We start from the raw sequence: 23,875 nt of genomic DNA, 5'->3' as shown, positions 1-23,875 counted from the left end.
AGTTCTCATTGATGCTGTTTAAAATACAGCGAGGGTTAATATGCTTTTAATTATTATGCATATGGTTTGTTTTTCAATGAAGAAAAATAAAGCTATCCTTTAAAATTTCTATTAACCTTCCACTTTTACATCCCTTTGATTTTCACTCAGAGTATTATTACTGTCATGGCACCCAACCTCTAGCTATGCATATTCCTCAGAAGGGAAGGTATATGACTTCCCTATGAGCCAATAAAATCAGTGGGATGGTTATTTGGGTAATATTGCCAGCACTTCCCACAGGACAGCATGTAAGTTGATACGCTAATACTACCCAGGAGCATGGAGTAAGATTCAAGTCTATCTTGTAACATGGGAGTCCCACATACCAGTGTAGCACACTGTTGGAAGCCACTGAGTCAACTAATTAAAGACAATTTTATAGCCAGACTATTTGTTATCCTTACCCCGCACACACACGAAATAGCCTAAAGGGAGCAACGGCTCTCTAGCTTTTAAAAAAATCCTCTTTTGTCATATATCTTCAAATGTAACTCTTGTGTTTACATGGATATGCTGTAACAAAGCTTTTCAGTAACATTAATATTGATTAACAGTATTTTGTGAAAGTAAGAGATAGAAACTGCTCTGAAGGTATTAGCGCAGCAAGACTGAAAAGAATGACTAGAAGAAAGATAACCTAAACAGATGAATAATAAATGATAAAAGACACCCAGTGGATTTTACCTAATACCATGATGATAAACAGCCCTCCTGAATCTCACTTTGTTTTGTCTTATTTCTTAATTCAGCTTCCAGCAGTATATTATCATATTTCTATAACAATCCCTTCTGAAATATGCCATTTTGTAGATTATTTAATTAGTAATACTCTCAATATCTGATGAAACAACATATCATGACTAGTTGTTAGAACTGGACATGGATTTTCTGATATATCATTCCCCAGACGGAAAATGCTTTTCTGTAAAAAAGAATGTACTCATAGGTACATGCTGATTTATTTTAAAATGAAAAGCATTTAAGTTAAGGTAAAAACATTCTGATCAAACATTTGCAGACTAAATATTTTTTAATAATAACTAATTCAAAACTTATTTTAGTATCTATAAAATTTAAACTAATTTTTTTTTAAGTATATTCTCCCTCTTTTAAACTTTCTGCATTGTGATAAGGAGACAATATTGTTATCCCATTAAAGGAATTTCCAAATGCTCTTTTATATATCTGAGAAATTCTCATTCAGTTTTAGATGAAACATTGTTGACCTTGGTGCAATTTTAAGGTACGATGCTAAAGAAGTATTGATTTATTACTATATTCTTTTCCAGTATCATGCAACAGTAAAATAAATTCATAGAAAATCTAGAAACATCATTGGGAGGTAAGGGTCTTTTAGCAGAAGACTAATGTTAATCATAATAAAATTAGGCAGTCATGATATTGCTACTATTTCAAAGCAAAAAGAAAGTCAAAGTATCAGTATATCTGTTAATGCTTTGGGAAACAGCATTTAATGTGTTTATCAAAAGCACAAGTCTATATACAGATGTCTGAATTTAAAGATTTATATACCTGCACTTCAGAAATATATTATCATATGTGCAATAGAAAATACTAATGAGGACAAATTTTCACATTTCAAGAAAGCTTTGGTCATTCAAAATGTCTTGCTCAAACTTCAAAAACCACAGTAATCGTTTTTACAGTTACTTTAATTGAAAGTACAATAATCACATTAGCAGCAGAAAATAAGAGCAAGCAGGCTTGTTTTGAGGTTAAGAAAACAAGGCACAACATAATCATTCTGAACGTGATCCAACACTCATTATGAATTGTTATGTCAAGAATTCTTATCTGTGTGTTTAATACAGCACATATCAGCACTGAGCCAAATGGCAATATGATAGTTTGGGGACTGTACTGTCTCTGTAGAACATAAGGTAATGAGATGCTATGAGAGTAGTTACAAATATCACAGTGATAAAATATGACTACAAGGTATAACTTCACCATTATACATGTAAATTTCCCCACATTCAGTAGCATACATGTTAGTAAAACAAAAGTCACACCTTGTATTTAGCTGTGACATTTGTTACATTCATGTGTCACAGTCTTATCACTTGGCAGCCTTTCTCTTGTGAGAAGACAGAATCAGAAGGTCTGCAAATCAGTGACTCGGCTCTCCAGCCAAATTACATGATGTGTGTTCCTGCAAGAACCAGGCACACAGATTGTTCAGCTTTGCATCCTGATCAGTCCTGATCATTAATAGATAGTTTCTATCCCTCAGTACACCACAAGAGTAGCCCCACAAAATTTCTTCCTCTGTCTGGATCTGTGCTGAAGCCACTAGTTTCTTATGCAGATTCTCCCATATCAGGACCATTCTTCAACTCTATTTGCCTTCATGATGCTGACAAGTGTCGCTAGTTTTCTCACCACATTTCTCACCTAGTTTCTAGCCAGTTTATCTCTTGATAAGAGATTGTTTAATCTCCTTTACAGATTTAACAGTCCCATCTAGCCTCCAGGAAAGAAGGACCTCTTACTTGAATAAAGATGTCACTCTCTATCCCCTTTCTGTCAAGACATTCAAACGTTTTTTTCTTGGCAAAAAGTTTTTCCTTCCTCTTGTTCTCACTTACTGGCTTTTACTTAGCCTTACAAAATCTACAAGTCACCACAAAAAGGACATTTTATTGGACCTTTTCATAGATCTCAGGCTGGGATTTTCAATCTCACTGGTCTTTCCATTTATTACTGCATCATTCTCTTCTGCATAAGATGTAACAGCTCATACCTGTCCATCTTAAAAATGAGATAATGAGGATGCTTGGTAATTCTAACCTCCAAACTATACTGCTAGCTGTGCACCTCTAACTTTTTGTGTTGACATGTACATCTGCATTTCTCCTTAAGTAGCTTGAACAATGAATTAACTTTCCATTTTCAGAGTCAAGAGTTTGTTTTCCTGCTTAAATCTGGCCCTGAATCAACCAAAGCATCTAACAGCACTTCTCCTAAACTAAAAGATACAACTTATGTTGAGTTGCTTGAGGTTTTGTTTTCACCTTAGCTATGAATATGTGTGACATTACCATATATATTCAGAGCCTATATAGGAAACTTCCCCTTCTAGTTTTTGTACTTCATAACACTTGGAACAAAGTATTCTAAATTTTTCAATATCAAGACAGGCAGTTCTCATTCAGTATAATATCTCACTAGAATTTCTAGAAACCCTAGATCAGAACCTCTTGAACTACTTCCTTTACTCCAGAAGCTAGGGCATTGCTTTTTTTATAATTTTCTCCCCATGGGGAGTTAATCCTGTGAGGACTACTTTTTCAGCCACTCATCTCTTACCTTAAAGATATGCTTAGTCTATTCCTACTGATTTATATATCAGTTAGGGATTGAATGGGTAAGACCCCAGCTTCAGACTCAGAGAAGCAGACTGTGAAAACTGGTCTAACACATATGCTCCATTACTACTTCAGTAAACCAGCTTTCATCTCCAGACCCTGGGTGACAAAGCCTCATAATCATGATACCACATTACCTGAAGTCAGGACTTTTACAGACATTGTTCAATTCAAAAATCAGAATTGAAATGCTTTTTCATTCAACTCCGATTAAAGGAGAAAATTTATCTTTACTATCCAATACCAAAGAAAGGTTGACAATTTGACTTTTTACTGTCAAGAAAAATTTCTGAAAGCTGTCCAAGTGATCTTTTCCAGAGAACCACACTGGTCATCCTAAAAGCTATGGTGCAACTTCCGTAAATCACAGATAGCTTCCTCAAAGAGCCTGCCTGTAAATCCTAGTTCCAGTGCCCTCAAAAACTTTCTCCACTCCCTGGTACTAGGCCTTCTGCCCATTTCTGATGGGTAACAAACTGAATATCCTGCTGAAATTTTTTGATTGTCCATAAGGTACTGAAGGAATATTTGGCTTTGCTGGTGTTACTACCACCAGTTTAGTCTTTCCTGACTAGTCAGAAAGAAAGAGTAAACGAACTTGGTGTGAGGAAGCAGAGAAAGAGAGACCTTTCTGATGTAACATAAACATTTAGGACATATTCTATTTTTCACTTCTTAATATTTTAAAAATTTTTCAAATGGATCAGTGGGGTTTGGGACTTTATAAACATGAATAAATGCTTTTTTCTGTATTTTCCAGAAAAACAATGAAGAATGACATAAAAATGACTAGCTACAAAGTAAATATTCAAAGGGTGACAGTGCATACCTCCATTCCAGCTGTAGACCTAGATGGAGGAGAGTTGTCATCACAGAGACCAGCAGTGTGTTCCAGTAAAAACTAAAACAGGCTCTCAAGCATGCAGCATATTTCTACTTACATTTAACCACCAAAAGTTTGGCATAATCTCATAACTCAAACATTAATTTAATAACGAAATACTGTTAAGAACTCTGTACTTCAGGCAATACCCATAACTCAATGTGTAAAGGAGATGGGAGAAGAGATGAGACAGGATGAAACAGGACACATTAGGAAAAACAAATCTTGGTGTCCTGGAGGAGATAAAAAAGGTACCTCACGAAATTAACCTTACAGTTATTTTTGAAGTTAAGGTGATGATGAGCAAGTCAACATAGTTGACAACAAGTATTTCTGACCTCAGAATTAATTTAACACAAGGAGACAAATATGGTATTTTGAAAGGACTAGTACCTTGTAAAAAGTAATAAAGTAGCAATCTCTGTTTTTTAAAAACCATGTTCTTATTGATGCTATTTCCCTTTCTTACATACCCTGATCAGTACAGATTTTGTGAAAACAAAAACATTAACACATTGGAAATAGGAAGTAAAAGTGAATACCAAAGAGAATACTAAAGTAATTGAGTAGCTTACTTTAGACAAAGTAATCTTAGCTATTCTAAACTATTCTAAGCTGAGAAAAGTATATGATGGGCATAAAAGTAAAGAACACAAGATCAAAAGTAAGTATTTTAACTATTTTTAATACAGCTACAATTGCAAATATCTTAATCTGGGAATGTCTCCCCAAAGGAGAAACTTTTTAATATTATCATTTTCATGTAAATACAAAGAAAAATATACATGAGGAATTAGGCAATTATCCATTTTCTTAGGAAAAAAAGTTTAAATATGAAAATAATACAGAACAGAACTTAGAGAATTGTACTCGCATCTGATTTCTCTGAAGATTTTGTGGTTATTACCACTGTGTATTTTATATTTCTATTGCAGTTAGCTCTGATACCTCAGTTACATCTACACAGACTCTAGCTCCCATCTACCTGGAATCAACCACAGCATCTAAGATCCAGATGATGGTCTTGTTAAGGAGTATCTCCTAATAGTTCAGAAGCAGCTTTATCCAAAAGACTGAAATTTGACTGCTGCACTATCAAGAAGATTGTATGCACTGAGCACTATCCTTGTACTTCAGTGATTAAAAAGGAATGGAAACTTATTGATGCTGATCTTAGTCAAAATTATCTGAGATGTATTTGTTACTGAGCACTTGGTGAAAAGGAGAAAAAGATTTTCAAGGTAGCAGAAGTGATGCCCTGTCTTTTCTTTTTCAGAGGCATCCACAAATCAAAGCAAAAGAAAACGGAAGAGAAAGTATACAACAGCCCTAAGCATTAATGAAAAATTAAAAGTGCCAAAGTAAATGAACAATTTTATAATTTTCCTAGAATTACTTCTTTATTCACAGAAATAAAGAAGTCTACTACAGAAAAATAGCAATTTATTTAATTGGAAATACTTGCATATGGACAAGAAGATACTACTTATTTCAAACTTTTGATAAAACTGGTATCCTTTTTAGACCTAAAAAGAGCCAGAACTAACCAAATAATTGTTTCGCTTCTCACATAAAGAAGACCAGCTCTGATAATACTCACTTCCGAATCTTTCAGGTTTTTCTTTCTATTCTGTAGTAATTCTCCATATGATTTTTCTTCCTGTTTCAACCTTTTCTCATATTCTGCTAGCTCATCTTGGAGATGACTAAATACCATCTGAACACTTTGCTGCTTAAACATCACACCACTTAAATTTTTCCTTTGAAATAAAAAAAAAAAATACAATGAAGTAATCAAGTTATTCTGCTATACTGTTTTTTAGTCTTTACTTACATGTTTAATGTTCAATTTTATAATAGATAAAATAGTGTCTTCTTGCAAATAATGATACCCTTTAAAAAACCAAAGAGCTATATGATGGAGCTTATCAAGAATGTTTAGACCACTTAAAGACACTCTGCCTATCAGTCCATATCCAACGAGTCTATTGAGATACATTCACAATTTTAAAAAACAGCTTGCATTTTTAAAACAACTTTCTAAAGAATGGACTGGTTCACTCCCACACATAAAGTATCAAAAAATTATATTCTGAGACACAGAATGAGCCCATGACCAGTGCCACATTGGGTAACATTATTTATTGGGACTGGAAGTGGGTGCTTTACACTATTTGTCTAATATTTTGTTTCTGTCTCTGTCCATATGATATATGTAAAGTTAAGCAATTTTCAGAGGTTTTCACTTTGTAATAACATTCTATCCTCTCAGGGTCTGTATTTCTGTTACTTTTAGACAGAAGCATATTTTAAAAAAAGAAAAAAAAAGTATTTCTAACTGATTTTCTACAGATAACCTAAACTAGAGCCTTGTAGATAATGTAACAGTTGGCTGCATCATAAAGGCTGTATCACAATGTGCACACAAAAAAGGAAATTGAAGATAAAAGTTTATTTTTTCTAACTTTAAGGTTTTGTTGTGTAAACTCAATGTTATTTCAACACTAAAATAAAATATTTTTAAATTTTAAAACAAATGAAACAGTCTGATAAAGGGAAAAATCTGTCATGTAAAGATTATGCTGACCACTCAGGAGCCATTTATGCTGTCAAGCTAGGAACAGCTGGGACCAATAATAAGCTGTTATCCTTATTGATTAGTTAATACATGACAGAACAGATGTATTTAGGAGTTTTGGAATTTAGTTCTAAATTCTGGGGTCACAAGATCCTCCTCATGGTCTCTTCTGAGACTCTCTGCAGAACAAGCTCTTTGCAGAAAATAAAGCATTTAAGGCCTTAAGGCCTCCTCTGAATCAGTGTCTACAAAAACCTCTCTAAAGAGGCTAAGGGATCCATCAGAAATTACCTAGAATTCCTTTTCACTGAAACACCCTTCCAGCCTTCCTAATCTCCAGTACACCCCCTTAACTTCCTTCCTGCCCTTATTTCCTTCTTGCTGGTGGTAGGCACACCATATGTGAACTGATGCATATAAATTGTGTGGGCTCAAATACAAGCAAGGATGCTGCTCACACTAACCTTAAGTTCACAGTATTTGTTCATCATTCTTCTAATTTAATTAGCACCAAACTCCACTGAGATAAAAAAAATTGAGTGAATATATTTCATGTTCATTCTTAACTTCAGATATGAAGATATGATTTTTGTCTTCCAAGAGTGTGAAAACAATTTTTCAAAAGTCATTGGCATAAGATTGTTTCTAGATGGGATATCTGCGGCATATAATTTTCCCTTGGTTAACAAGTTAGGCTAAGTTTTGCAGTAGACTTCAGTTTTGTAGTCAATTTTATTGTGGAAAAAGTATTTATTTCAAATTACTTTTATTTTGTTAACATCATGTCAATGTTTCTATTTCACTCTAGTAGCTATTATTTAGTCTTTTCATTGCATTAATGGCAAGCAATAATAAGTCAAGGAGGTGTTATTCAGAGAAAAATGCTAGGAAGTACCTATAAAAGGACAACAGTGAAGACTGAAAGCAGAAGTAGGGACTCTAGAATTAGCCCCATGACATGCCAAAAAAAATGGAAATAATAGCCAAGAATAAATGTAAAATCAGTTAATCCTTTATTCTCAGCTTTTTTATCAAGTCAGGCAGGTATCAGCACTCTTAGAAAAAGAAGGAAGACCCTTTCAAATATATCAAATATAGATGACTATATTTGGTAGTGAACTATACGCATAATACAAAATATAACAGGAAATGGCTAGAGCAGTCTTTCTTAAAATAGATTGATGAAATGCCAAGTGATATGTCAGATTATTGGAAACATTAACAGAAGAAGGTAGATTAGCCTGAAAGAAACTTTTTTTCTGAATATTGTCACCATTAATCTTCACTAATGAGAAGCAGCAAGCAATGAAAAAACACCAACAACCCAACTCTTCTCCTCTGAACCTCAAGCACAGAGAAGCTGAATGCTCTGACAACCAGAAGGCATGAGCATGCTGCCTGTTTTCAGCAAGTCACATGATAAAGAAATTCCCATGTGCTGTACCTTCTGTGTTCAGAGAATGACAAAAAGAAATACTAGCCGTTGGGATCCATAATTTGGAAGTCGGGTTGGGGGGGTGGGGGTTTGGACTTCTTTTGACTTTACAGTTCTTTCTATTAGATGGGATCTCTAAAAGCATGTTCTCAAGAAAAATGCAAAGTTTTCATTACTATCTATTTTAGATGTAGAAGTTTGACAATTTGCAAGAAAGTTCCTCTTTGAAACAGATGGACTTCTTGGCTATATAGAAACAATTAATTGCTGGAATGAACTTTTGGTGCCACTTTGTGTTGATATTTTCCCTTTCTTCTCTGAGTCTGAATACAACATGTCACTGATATGAAACTACTGACTACTGGCTAAAGAGCTGTGGAAAACAAGAACAGATTTTCAGTCATCAAAAGATGCCTTGTGTTCTTGAAGTTCACTAAGTTCCACTGCACATTGGGTCCCTCTGAATCATTCTGTTTGAATCAAGAGTTGGAAAAAAACATATCCAGTCCTACATATTCAGCTAACACTTTTACATTGGAAAAAAATATTTTTTTCCTCAGTCAAGAATTTTATGGAATAACCTCTCAGAGATCTTTCAACACTGACAGTACGTAAGTGAATGAGATCACAGAAATGATGCAAGGATCACTTTTTCACTATTTAGACATCCTGTACAATTCAACAATACAAGCTGTTTTCTCTTTGACATTGCACAGCAGGTTCACCTTTATCCTTGAAGAGTAAGCCTGCTGTGCAATCAGCATATACAGCCCTCCAAGGCTTGCGTGGCCTAGAAGGCAGCCTGCATTATCAGTTGGATAGAGCCCTTTGAGACTATTTTCAGGACTCATAAGTCACAGTAAGTGTAGGTCCACACTTAAACTGGAGAAAACACAGAATGCGTGGAAACCTCCATTAATTAAGGATGCAACTGACCATGAATATTACTAGATTTCCAAAAGTAATTCTGATGCCTGAAATTCAATTTGTTAGGTAGACAATTTATCATTAATAACTCCTACAGTTGCTTTAAAACTACAAGCAGTGATCAGACAAAAATACTCTCAAATTATTGATAAAAAATGCATTATATTTCCTAGAAATAATACTGTAAAATAATAAAGCTACCTTTAGTAATAGCAATAAAGTAAAATTACTAAATTACTTTAGTAAAAGTAATAAATTATCTTTTAAAATTCATCTAATAGGTAGGTCTTACCGCAAATCAGTGAAAGATTTTTCTGTATTTTCCATCTGTATTTGCTTTGTGTTCCATAATTCATTTAATTTTTTAAGTTCATTTTTAAAATTTTCCATAGTGTGAGAGTTTTCAGCAATTTGACTGGAAACAAATATTTTCCTGAGAATTAAAACAGATACATAGCATGCAAATTAGGCAGGGCTAGATTTCCAAATACTATTTTAAGCACATAATTATGGGCAACAATTCATGAAATTGTACACTCAAAGAAAAAGAACTTTCAGAAGTGGAAGTTGAAGCACTTAGTGCAAATGGAAGAACAGCAGTTCTGTAAGAGCATGACTTTGCACATCCAGTTATAGTTCTCCAACTTGTTGCACAATTCTTCTATATATATCCACAAATTTTATTATGGCACTTGTATATTTGCAGTTGCCTATTTTGTATACAGATGTATGCATGTTTGTAGGCCACAGTCTTCATAAAGTACGTATCCTCTTTTATTTTTGCTCTCATACATAAAAGTTTTGCAAATAAGCACTGGCTTGCACAGCAAAAGCTTTATCAATGATAGTGAAAAGTAACAAGTTTCACATATGATCTAAGTCTGGGCCTATTTATTTCAGTGTATGCAGAGTCAGCATCTTAACTGGCAGCTTTTATTGCTAGATCATCCAAATACTTACAAAATATAATACTGTTCTAGACAGATATCTAAAAATGACTTTTAGGTCAGTATTTTTAGTTGCCATTTTTCCAGGGGTATATGGCTTACTCATTATCTCTGAAAACTGGCGTTTTTAATTTGGTTGCCTAAATTGGGAGTTATCCTCTTTTAGATGTCAAGTTTTTCATAACATAGTTGTCCTGTACTCCAGACAGTGAAGGATTAAAGCACAGAGAATGATTCCTGAACTCCTGCCTACTTTCCTCAGCTACAACTACACTACTCAAAGAGATATTGACGTTAAGCTGCTGAAAACCTTTAAATTAAAATGTGTTTTCACTAAACTTTCTGTTCTACGGAAGAAAGATTAAATTGCAGTGTCTTTTTCATACCAAAAGTGACTGACAGTCACAGGACCCAAAAAATGTAAAGATTCATGACACAAGCAAACTCTACTTTCAAGAACAACAGTATCTGGTAAACAAAGATGCAGCTTCCCCACAATGAACAAGGTAAACATCTGTAGCAGTTCAATAGTAATAAACAGGTGGGAGTCTTCTATTTGGATGATACTTCTAAAGTGGTCTTGCTGCATTAGATTTTGTAAGCCATACTAATGGGCTGTAAGCAGCTATGTAAATGGGTTAAATTAAGAGGGAGGAAAATACCTTTTGATTATCCTTATGTATACACATATACACATATACACATATGATATAAGTGCACACATGCATAAATACCAAATTTCAAGACCTCACAATTCAGTAGGCAAAGAATGAATCATGGTATTTAAATAAAGATCAGTATTTTTAAAATTTCTTCTTTAGATACCGCCCCTTTTTTCTGAAGCAGTAGCCTGATGCATAGTCTAATGATCTTTTTCCTTATGAAAGAAGTGCTTCTTAGAGGTATACCTAAAAGGTAGCTGTGAAAAAATGAGGAATCAAAGCTTTTGTAACAGATGTTAGCACAGATATGAAGGTGTGCAAGGTACCGCAAGAACATGACATTTTTAAGGCCTCTGAACTTTGTAAAAGTATAATATATATCCGTATAGGATTAGATGGAAATTTCAGGTTTCTTACAGAAACACAGAATCATTAGAAAGAAAATGAAGATACAGTAATTAACGCAAATCCCTATGCAGCTGAACTGCCCACAGAGAGTCTCAAATTACTAGTTTTAGGCTCAGTACAGGAGAACTTGGAGAAATAGCCCATGATATACAGGATGTCCTGGCCTCAAACTTTACAAATAATGAAATCCGAGATGATTAAGATATCAGGGCCAGATATAAATATGTACACAAAGAAGCCATAACATGTTTTTTGCCAAAGAGTCAGGTTCACATATGAGCTGTGTTAGAACAAAACTGCCAATCGGTAAGAATTTTGTCTCTTTTGCTTCCTGCACTTTCTTCAGGACTTTTTAACCAAGACAGATAAAACCTGAAAATGTTGGCTTCCAAGCATATGGAATACTAGCCATTGAGTCAGTGCAATCTGGTATCTATTATAGAAGAGAGGGAATTTGCAATCAGGTTTTAGAACAAACAAACAAAAATAGTGAGATATTCTACATTGTGTGATCCAAATATTGATATACTGAATATCCGCTCCTTATGGCCTGCTGTAGTGGATAACAGTTCAGTATCCTGCCTAAGTCAAATGAGTCCCTTGGCACTTGGTCATTCAGCTGTCCAATACATGAACAGTATTTTTCATTCTTCTTAGTTGCTGACCAAGACTACTGGTGTATTATGGGGTAGAATTCATATGCTCTTATCTAGGTATCTAGCATTTAGACATTTAAATGTCGGCAGACCAAACTAAGCCACTTCAAATTCAAGTGAGGTGCAGAAGCCTCCAGGATGTGATTCATCTTGCCCTAACACAGGTAAACTATGAAGGATTGGGTGAACTGCTTGATCAGTTCGAAGTTGGAGACTCTATACTACTCCTGTACTAAGAATACTATGGAGTCATAGCCATTTCTTCCATAACATCATTTAAGCTCCACATTGGACAAGCTTTAACACAAGGCAATGTCTTAATCATGGGAGAGCACTACAATCTCTGAATATAACTTTACATAACTTTTCCTTAAAAATCATACAATATAATTAATAGAATCATATAGTGTGAGCCTGCACAGCTAGAAATATGAGTTCTTGTTAAAAATAAGACAGCTGCTTTTACAAAGCCCTCCTTTTACAAAGCTTCGATTGCTATGATTGAGGAACTGTATCAGGCTCTAAGAACACAACATTTAAGATATCCAAGTATTGTTACCAGTTCAGAGCTCTACAGATCTCATAAAATTGGTTTTGTACATTGTTTTATTCCACTTACCCAGAACACTCCTCTAATACTCCTCCAGAACACCAACTCAAATATTGCTCAACTAATGGATACTGCTATTTACAGTTACTAGGAAAGGCAGCATTAAAAATAATAATAAAAAAGTATAGGAAATACATGCACAGAAGAACATTGTAGAATTACTGATTATCTGTATGCTGACTCATCAGTCATTTCCACATGTTCTAAGATCTATTGGTAAACCTGCAGTCTGGTAGAGCACAATCTTTAACAGAAAGAGATGTATAAACTCTGTCTTCCCTGTCAAATTTAGAAACCTGTGTGAATAAATGAATTTCCCAATGTTTAATTTAAGATTCTGTCATATATAGGAAGTTTCAGAGTTTTTCAATAGAAATTACTGGATTCATGAAAGCTACCCTGAACAACATGAAAGCTTCCCTTTTTTTTTTAAATCTGTATGACTCATCTTTGATGCTGTAATATCTAACTTAAGTTTACACAATATGCAAGTGAAATAATAATAAACAGAATCTTAGAAAGAAAATGCTTGTTTCTTCTAATGCTTATAACCATGTTTATATAAAGCACAGTTTTCAATAATGAAATTCAATAATTCCCTTTGGTGGATTATACAGTTTAGTAACTGATACAGCAGATATAAGCCATCATTTACAAAAAGATGCCATCTGCTGAGCAAACATGCAATCAGCAGGCACTTCCTATTATACTAGAATCTTTTTCGTCCTTTATTGATTTTCTCCATTGAATTTCTAAAGCCCCTCAAGCAATCTGAGCCAGTGTAGCAAATGAAGAAAGCAAAGGACTTCTCAATGACCCCAATATCAATTCTGCTTTGTACTTTACGCTGTCTCAAGGCTATGGACCTCATAGGTTAGTTCAAGCAAGAGATAGAAAATAGTACATACACTGTATGTATGTATATAGTTCCAAGGCAACTGCGTAGAAATGACAGCCTAACCTTTGGGATTAAACATACTTCAGAAAAGCCATACAAGCATTAAATTATTCACCTGTATATCATTTAATTGTTGTTGCATAATACTTCTTTTTTGTTCCAGCTGTTCTTCAGTTTGCTTCTGCTGTTTATCTACCTCTTGTAATCTCTGATCGAAACAGGAGAGCTTCTGGAGAGTTCATGCATAAACAGATGTGTTAGTATTCAAGCTATTGTCCTACCTTCTGTAGAAAGCAGAAAATATTTTAGTCATTATACTTTAACAGTTACAATTCTTAAGCTTATTTTTGTTTTCCTTTCCATACCCATTTTTTTGTCATGTAGGTTTATATGCTCTATGCTTTGAATGAAAAAATGCACATTTAAAATACAAAATATCTCTCCTATTTCATATAGTGTTTATCATCTTACTGCAAAAAAAAAAAAAAAATAAAAGCAGCATACTCTGCTCCCCATGCTTCTTTACTTTCTTTCTGCCAAGGAAGTTACAAATAAAGTTCTGAAATCAAAGTATATATTTGGAATATCTTGCATGGAATTTGCATAAAGGGCAAAATAAATGTTAATTACATATTATCACTAACTCATGAAAAATACAGCTAAGGACACCTAAAAAGAGGAGGAAGGAGAAAGAAAATAGAATATTGGGATATATAATTTTTATATTTTTCATTAATCCACTCTGTTATTAATTAGCACCTCAAGAAAAACATTTCTTATCTATTGTATTAATTTCATTTGCATCACCACTGTGAGCACCAAATATTAAATAACAGAAATTATTATTAATACATGTAATAAGTAAAATATTACATTACTAAATATGCTTATATAACTTGTGTAATAGTTATTAAAAGTTTAAAATTCCATTTAGACTATATAACAAAGACTATTAAAATAGGTATTAATATTTCTGTTCTGAAACAGTAATTTAAACCTTTGATCAATGAGAAAGTTCTTCCTTGAAATTACCAATATCTTTTGCATATCATTCACATACAAATCTGCTTGTGCAAACTCTGTTTCCAAGCTTTTAAAACAGAAGCAAATACACAGCTATAGACCATGATGTATAACTTATACCACACCTCTCTAGGTTTCCAGGAAACTAATGATGTGATCTTTGTCACATTGTTTCTACTTAGTTTTAGTCGGGGAAGGGCTAACAACATTAGTCACTGCCATTAATGCGTTGTTTTGAAAATACTATTAGCTATTAGAGGAATCTTTTTTTTTTTTTTTTTTTAATTTTTCAGTTTGACTTATTAAACCTGCACCAAAAATAAACTATCATCACATAATCCATTAACTGAACTCAAACTATTCAACATCCTCCATTTCTCCTCCAAAAATGGTGAAGTATTGCTACATACAGACTATGTCAAGAGCCCTTCAAATACAGTAACACTAAAAAACTGGAGAAGACAATCTCTCATGACAAGCTATTTACTAGTAGTTGGATAACAGAACTATGAATCTACAGACTGATTCTCCAACACAAAAATTCTCACTGAGGCACCTTTTTATCTGGGCTTTGAGCAAAAATTAAAAATCCTGTTCTAAACTGAATAGGCTCAAAAGATGTTGATCATGCCTGATTGTGAGAATGTTCCATAACAAGTATATGGCTTATTGAAAACTCCTTGCCTTAATTCTGGATGTAAACCATGAATAGCTAGGCTTGATTCCTATTGATTTGGAAACAAAAATGAAGACATTTTTCTTTTTTTTTTTTGGGCAGTAAGGTCCAGCGAAAATGCCCTCCTCTTTCAGACACTTAAGAAATAATTACTTCTTTCACACTGATTACTGTATGTTCAATTCTGGTCCCTAAGACACTATTTCCCTTGTCAAAAAAAGGGAAGCTTCAAATACCTCCCCGAGATTGTAAAACTGCTTATTACAATGAACAATGCATGCCCACCTATTCATACAATGTGGGGCAGCTTACATTTGGAAGGACTTGTTTGCAAGGATTTGCACATATTTCATGGTGGAATACAGAAAAAAGGCTTCGAATAGTACGCAAAGCTTAATTTAACTGTAATGATAGGACAGCCCCCATTTCAGTGTTGCTGATTTGTACAATTACCAGTGTGAAAGCCAAACTGTTTCACTCATGACAGAAGGCTGAAAACAATTGAAATTTTTCCCATGTTTCCAGTCATTTTCAGAGCCCTTTCCCAAAAGAAGAAAAGGAATAAGCACCTGCTCAAGAAAAAGACATACAAAAAGGATAAAGCAAAGGTATGGAAATACTCTTATTTAAAAAAAAAATAAATAAATCTGTGAATAAATTACATTCCAAACAGTTCTGCAAAAGAAAGACTGAATGCTTCTGTTTGAGGGTTTTGCTTCAATATAATGTACAGTCATTACATCTTGCACTAAACTACGGTTCTGATTTTTAATATTTCCACATCATTTCAGAACAATAAGGTCTGTTTCTACAGATGCTTGTTGAGGTGGCAGGGGACATACAACTACCAGCATTACTTAAGGAAATGATCGTCTACCTAGTGAAGGTCTCAAGTTTGCAGGACTACTAGTCAACTGATCCATGTACTATCAGGTATTTTTCAAAAGCATCCATCATTGTAATACCTTGTTTTCAAACAGTAGTTTATGTAGATAACATATTGTCCACTTGGCCCTCTGTTCTCTATTACCACTGTTGTAGCACTCCATATAAGCAAAGCTTTCAGAGACCTAAAAGATCACCAGATCTAAAAGAGGAAAGTCTAATTTTGAAAGAAATGTTTCTCAGTCATACAAGTTTAGTTAATATTCCTGTTACTCTTTTGAGCAGGTTGGGACAAAAGGTTATTTTTTGAAAAATTTCCCAAGGTTTTAACATCAGGGAAGGTTAACACCACTAGTATACCCTGCAAATATGGGGAATAGGCTACTAGGTCATCACTGGACAACTGGAGGAAAATGGCTCTTTGGCCATACTTTCACAATGATAGAGGGCCCAACCAAAACATGTCATACTATAACAGTAGGAATGTTCTACCAGAAGCAAAAGAAATGTTTGGAAGAGAAGAGTGTACTTAATTAAGTCAATTAAAGTAGGTTGAGGATCTGTTTTTAATACAAAAATCTTCTGTTTCTTTTTCTTATTATTCAAACCAGACCTTTCATGAGAGGAAGGAAAAACATTTTTATCAGTATCATCCATAAAACAGGGAAGTGAAGAAGGCCCCCAGCATCCCATGACTTATACACTAGTTGCTCTCTTCAGCTTGTAAGTAAGTTTTCTGATGGGAAACATAATCACCATAGGTATGTTCCTAGATTAAAAAAAAAAAAAATAGAGAAAAAACAAAGAAGGAAGACTCTGCAGAATGAAAAGGAACAAAATATTTGCAAAATAAATTAACACCCTTCAAGGTTGGGAAATAGAAGATTCAGCATACATCCACTCCAGACTTCTCCCCTCCACCCAAAGAAATAAAGAACAAGAAAAATAGAGAAATATTATGTACCAGCACCTGTGTTCTTCAGAATGTACAGGTCTTACATACACTTAAGTTTCTAATATTAAAAATTCACCATCACTTGAACTCATATAACTTAATAATGAGTTATCTCTCATTATATCTCTCAGTTATGATATTGAGAGAGATACATTTACACACACACACACACACACACACATATGTCTATATATATTTAAAGTGGAACACAGCTGGCAACATTTTGAATTCCTTTCAGCTGTAGAAGCAGAGTGAAATAAGTCAAGAAGTTTATGGGAAAGAGGGCAAGAAATCACCATACATGTGACTTGCTCTTCTCAAAGTATTATACTAGGTGGTAAATAAGTCCTTTTTCTAGTGCTAAGTCATAGTCTACAAACATAGTTATCCTTACTAGGAGTGTTTCAAGTAGGAAATGCAGCATAATGTCTGAATTCCTATAGAATGGCACAATATTAGGTAAAGTTATGGATAATGTACCAGGTGACAACATGGTTGGTAGGTGGAATGGACAAGCTTCCCAGAAAACAAACATTTCTGGATCTCTGTTGCTTTATACTCAGATGGCATTAGGAGATACCCTTTGGCTATCTTAGAACAGAGTCTCGCCTAAACTGCTATACACTTTAACAGTCAATAATTAATGACAGATTTTGCACTTTCAACATCCTTTGACATCATCATCAAGTTTTGTCCTGTTAGTAAGAAAAAACCTCTTGACAGCAAGGATATGAAGATTGTCTATCCCAGAGAAATGAGGCTTTGGAAGAAAAATAGAAAAAATAGTTTTAGTTGAGACAGAACTTTAAAACCTTAAAAGCAGTACAAGATGCATCTCAAGAACCTCTTTATCCTGAAAAAAACATGAACTACAATGAAAAAAGCAGTTCTGAGCACAAAATCTACTTCCCATTAGGAAAGTGTTCATTTCTGTCTGTAAAAGTAAAGAAGTGGGCTAAAAATGCCACTGAGGATCTTTGCCAAGGATCAAGAGAAAGAAAGGAGCTTTTTTATTTCAATGAATAATTGAAAAGGATCAGTACTGAACACGAAAAAGGGAGGAAGATGTTTGGAAATACAAAATCAAACCTGTCATGCTGTGGCAGTTCCCTTCAGCTTTCTCTGCAGAAAAGCATCAACCACAAATGCATGTGACGGAGACCTTGTGCTCTACCTGGGTTAGAAGAGGAACATTCAACACTTTCTGCTAATGTCTGGGACAAACAGTAACTGCAAGATGTCTCTTAGGGGTTGTCTTTCTAGAAATGGGAGATGTAGATACTAGATTTGGCTACTGAGTTCTTGCACAGTTCAAAGTCACAGGATGGAAGAGAACAAGCTTTATAATAAAAGCAAAATGGAGACTGTTACTGTTCAGCAGCAAATAAAAAATGTTCACACTTATCTCTCAAAAAAATAAAAAAAGGAACAGAAATCTCAGGACTTCCAGTCATTACAATAAATCCAACATTTGATTCTAAAGAAAAAAAGCCTTTGACACCTCTCAGAGTAAATCTCTTCTATCTGACTATTGCAAGAGGAGCCAAAGGGGGTTTCTGAGTCAAGGACTTGCAGTTAAAGTCTGCAATGCCTCCCTCCAGTTTTGGATATGTTCTTTCGATCCCACGTGATGTTGGATCAGAATCTAACACCAGGACACTCCCAGCACGTGAGTATGCATCTCAGGATGAGCAGGAAGGAGCAATGAAGCCAAACAATCCTGTATCTCATAATGGTGAGAGTGGGAGTGTTAATAGTAGAGATATTTTTCCCAGAGGTATTGCATGTCTCCTTTATAGGAAGGAAGAGATGAGTCTCAACTGTGAAAAGGCTCTCAGGATGGGTTATACACTGGTGTGCTAATGATGCATCACAGGAGATCTTCTCCAGTTATTAGAGGGAATTTGTATGAGAAGGAAGTGATTAATTGTACTGTTTATCTAGTATCTAGTTTTATCTAAGAAAAAGGCAACACTTTTACTTCTTGCAAGGGACCTGGTTCAGCCAGTGTTGTCTCAAGGTTGGCGCATTATTACTGTATCCTGTCTCCTCACAGGATATGCCCAACAACAGCAGCTGGAAATCTATTACTTGCCTTTATCTTGTGGGCAGGCACCACTAACAGTAAGGTCAGTACCAACAGGCAGTTCAGCAGCTGGTGATTTTGCCAGGTGTATTGGGTTTGAGTGGCAAGGTTTTGGTAGCAGGGGAATAAAGGGGTGGCTTCTGTGAGAAGCTACTAGAAGCTTCCCCTATGTCCAACAGAGCCAATGCCAGCCAGCTCCAAGACAGACCTGTCTCTGGCCAAGGCCAAACCCATCAGTAACAGTGGTAGTGCTTCTGTGACAACATATTTAAGAAGGGGGAAAACAAACCTGTGCAACTGCAGCTAAAGAGAGGAGTGAGAATATGAGAGGAACAACTCTGCAGACACCAAGGTCAATGAAGAAAGAGGGGGAGAAGGTGCTCCAGGTGCCAGAGCAGAGATTCCCCTGCAGCCCCTGGTGCAGACCATGGTGGGACAGGCTGTGCCCCTGCAGCCCATGGAGGTTAACAGTGGAGCAGAACCCACCTGCAGCCCGTGGAGGACCCCACACCAGAGCAGGTGGATGTGCCCGAAGGAGGCTGTGACCCTGTGGGAAGCCCGTGCTGGAGCAGGCTCCTGGCAGGACCTGTGGACCCGTGGGGAACCCATGCTGGAACAGTCTATTCCTGAAGGACTGCACCCTGTAGAAAGGACCCATGCTGGAGCAGTTTGTGAAGAACTGCAGCCTATGGGAAGGACTCACATTGGAGAAGTTCATGGAGGACTGTCTCCCTGTGGGAGGGACCCCATGCTGGAGCAGGGGAAGAGTGTGAGGAGTCCTCCCCATGAGGAGGAAGGAGTGGCAGAGACAACATGTGATGAACTGAACACAACCCCCATGCCCTGTCCCCCTGCACCGCTGGGAGCGGAGGAGGTAGAAAAATGAGGAGTAAACTTAAGCCTGGGAAGAAGAGAAGGGTGAGGGGAAGGTGTTTTAAGATTTGGTTTTATTTCTCATTACCCCACTCTGATTTGATTGATAATAAATTAAACTAATTTCCCAAAGTTGAGTCTGTTTTGCCCATGATAGTAATTGGTGAATGATCTCTCCCTGTCCTTATCTCAACCCAGCAGCCTTTCGTTATATTTTCTCTCCCCTGTCCAGCTGAGGAGGGGAGTGATAGAGCGGCTTTGGTGGGCACCTGGCATCCAGCCAGGGTCAACCCACCATACCAGGCCTTCTGTATCATAAATGTTTCTGTGTTACTGGATTGAAACTTTGAAGGAAACATGGATTTTCTTGCATCATAGTGAATGAAGGAGTGATGTCTGGAAAGCTGCTGCTCAGACAGAAGCCAGAGCTTGCTTCTGAGAACCCCACTTTAAGGCCTCCTATCTGGTGACACTGAATGGAGACATTAAGGACTTCTTCAGAAAATAGTCCTGGAGATTCCACTCAGTGTCTTGCTTGAGGCTTTAAGACCTGGTAGTTACTACAACAGTTTGAATATGATTATTATCCATGCTCTTGCAGAAGACAGCTGATGGAATCCATCCGCCAAAGGATGGATACAGATGGAATACCCCTTTTGGTGATGACAAACATGGGATTTCAGTGAGAGAAGCTGAAGAAATATCAGCGCTTGCCTGAGGATGGTTGAAAAGCATCACTGAAGTCCTGAAGAGCTACAGTTGACAATCAAAAATGGGACACCAAAGTGTGTTGTGTAAATTTAGAAATTCACATCAGGAGAAAATAAATGGTGTTAGGGCCACCCTATTTTACATATGCATGTGGCAATATAAGGCATGCTGCGGGTGTGATTGCAGTTTCTACAGAAACTGAAGAAAAATATTCAAATTATATCACTGCATATACAGATTATTACTAAAAGTTTTTTATCTTTTAAAGCAAACTGGAAATTATTGTGAATAACTGGAAAACAAATAAAGTGTTTCATGTTTTCATGAGTATTTAAATTTTCCTAGTTGTTAAACAGCAGGCATCATTACTTAGCAAAACCCATTAGCCTTCTATGTGAGTTGGTCACAGGGTACTCAAAGTTAATTCGTGGTAGGAAGTAAAAAGAAGGTAGAAGAATTTAGATTTGAAGTAAAATGGTTACTGTCATATTTGCCTGAGTCACTTTACAAACTCCTTTCTGATCTTGAATTTCTTTTTTAAGATTCCACTCTGAATTCTTAGGGGAAAAAAAAGCCATATACAACATAAGAAAACAAGTTAATAGACAACAGCAATGAAAATTTAACACTAACATCACAGTAAAGATGAGCATAGCTTTTAAATTTTTTCTCAAGTATCATAAAACTATATTAAAAACAGAAATTCCAACAGAGTCTCAGGCACAAGAGGTAAATAAATATAGACCATACTATAAGAAAATATTTTCTAGATTTAGTGTAATTTATTTTTGGTAGCTTAAAATAATTAAATACATGAAGAAGCTGAGCTGGCTTACCTAAATGAATATTGAGCATCAAATGTTCAAAATTTTAAAATCTCAGTGCCTTCTGTATTTTACATGATGAGACTTTTTTTGTAATTTCTAGTAAAAAACCTGGACATCTTTTAGCCCTTTCTTATATGACTATCGTACTCATGTCTAGGATAACAGTTATACAGCACATTATTATAGTTTGCACCTTGAAAACCTCTAATGTATGCCAGATTAGCAGACCATCATAACTATACCTCATTACAATCTAAGTCAAACCCTAATTAGGGCTTTCTGTTTCTTTTTTAAGCAAATTTAGGAAATGGAAAACTCATTGTTTAAGAAAAACTAGGCACAGCATGCCCAACAGCAAAGTAAAAAATTGACTCATCAAGTCTATTATTGAAATATATCTATTCACGATGTTTTATTCACCTCCATATCTGCACTTTGGCACTGCATATGCCATCAGCACGTGGACAGGGAGGTTCCTGCATAAAGAAATGTCTGCCAGATGCCATGTACATAAGAAAATACAAAAACTGGTGCCAAACATCCCCATGTATTCTCAGACCCCAAATCCCCCAAATTATTAGGAACTTCAAGGAAATAGAAGTGATGGAGATCAGTGTTCATGTGGAAAATACATCCTGTAATCAATGAGTAAAGGTCTTTTTTTTCCAGATGAAAATTTATACATTTGCTCCAAGGGGTAACTCCAAGTAACAACTTGTGCCCATGGACCTCCGCCCCCCTCACACCTCCTTGTCCACATATGCATATAGTGTGTTTGAATCCAAATCCTGAGACTATTAGACAAAGTGTGGCATCTGGCCTACTCTCCAAAATGCAGCAACATTTTGAATGACTAATGATAACACTTGATGATTGCATGAATATAATTTCACTCTATTCAGTAGCCCAAGGATACAGTTTAACTGGTGGTTACAGACAGACACTTTTTTCAGACACACCAGGGGGTGGTTGCTCTCACAGAGTATCAGCAGAGACCAGGCAGTCAACTATAGATTGCACCTTTATTTATATGATCATATTCAAAATTCACCACCATTCAGCTGTTGATTAGGTACAGAGGTATCTTAGCTTCTGTGCACTCCATTCCCACTAATTTTTACCTAGCAAATGTCTCTTGCAACTGGTCACCTTCCCTGTGTATATCTTCATGCGTATATGTATACTTCAAATTATTACAAACACAATGCTTTTGCAAATTTATGGTAATCAAGACTAAATATGGCTATCTTAACTTAAAGCTGCCGACAGAATAGTCATTCTGCAAAGTGGTAGGAATGGAGGCATTAACAAGGGCACTGAAGCAATCTAGTGGCGCTGTAAAGCAATCTTATTTCTGAAGGCAGGACCACTAGTAATGGCTTCATGTAGAAATTAAGTTCTGCCAACAAGTAAACCAGAATGCCTACAGAATGAAATTCCATCTCTAACCATAAAGGTATAGTTTTGAGATACATTTCTGACTGACTACATGCCCGGGATGTTAACACTAACTATGACTTGACAAGAGAGCTGAAGGAACAACAAAATGCAAAAAGTAACATGGTAGTCAAATTAAAAAATGAATTTTTATAAAAATTAGAGGAGTTTATTAAAAACTTTATGAGGAACAGCTAAAAGAGTGAAATACTTGTAAGCCAGAGGGAGATTAATTACAGATATCATATTGGAGGCTCAAAGCACATGCAAGCCAAGTTTTGACAGATGCTTTGGAAATATCAGAAAGAAAATCAACGCCACTAAACAGAAGGGAAGCTATTAGCAGCAAGACAAAAAGTTGAAATTATGTCTAAAAAAAAGGAAAACAGAAAAGATCCTGAACTTTGTCTATTTAAATCTAAATATACCATCAGGCAAGCTAAGTAAGAGTTTTTGGAAAAACCTGCAAGGGACATAAAGCAAGTTCTTATCCAAACACATCTGATAGGAAGCCTGCTAGAGACAATGTAAGGCCAACAGATGATCAGAAGCACTTAAAGACAGCCAGATGCCACATGGCCTGCTGTTTACCTCCCCCCTCCCCGGTGAAATAGGGGAGGGACAAAAAAAAGAAGAGAATTCATAGGTTGAATAAAAAGAAAGAATTTATTAAATATAACAAGATAACAACAGTAACAATAGTGAGTCCAAAAAGAAATGGGTAAAATGCAGCAGTGGCTTACCGAGCGCAACGACCGCCCCCCCCCCCCCCCCCCCCCAGCAACACACACACGGACTGGACCGAAAATCTGCACCCGCCCAAGAGAGCCCACCCACCTATGTCCCTGGGCATGACATCACATGGTATGAAATACTCCAATGAAAGTTAACTTCATCCTGGTCAAAACCAGGACACAGACTTACCATGAAGCACTCAGAAAACAGAATATGATGGGGAAAAAAGCCC

General features: G+C 35.8%; 1 protein-coding gene across 1 annotated transcript in view; it reads right to left on the bottom strand.

Moving 5' to 3' along the window:
• CCDC178 (coiled-coil domain containing 178) overlaps positions 1-23,875 on the bottom strand; it is a 177,961-nt gene that overhangs the window by 113,107 nt on the left and 40,979 nt on the right. Inside the window, 5 exon segments of the mRNA XM_074822648.1 lie at positions 5,915-6,074; positions 9,547-9,687; positions 12,292-12,296; positions 13,551-13,664; positions 21,139-21,201. Coding sequence (XP_074678749.1) covers positions 5,915-6,074; positions 9,547-9,687; positions 12,292-12,296; positions 13,551-13,664; positions 21,139-21,201 — 483 coding nt within the window.

The sequence above is a fragment of the Strix aluco genome, chromosome 1, assembly GCF_031877795.1.
Source record: "Strix aluco isolate bStrAlu1 chromosome 1, bStrAlu1.hap1, whole genome shotgun sequence".
NCBI lineage: Eukaryota > Metazoa > Chordata > Aves > Strigiformes > Strigidae > Strix > Strix aluco.
The sequence above is the reverse complement of the archived record's forward strand: the minus strand, read 5'-3'. Positions and strand labels throughout refer to the sequence as shown.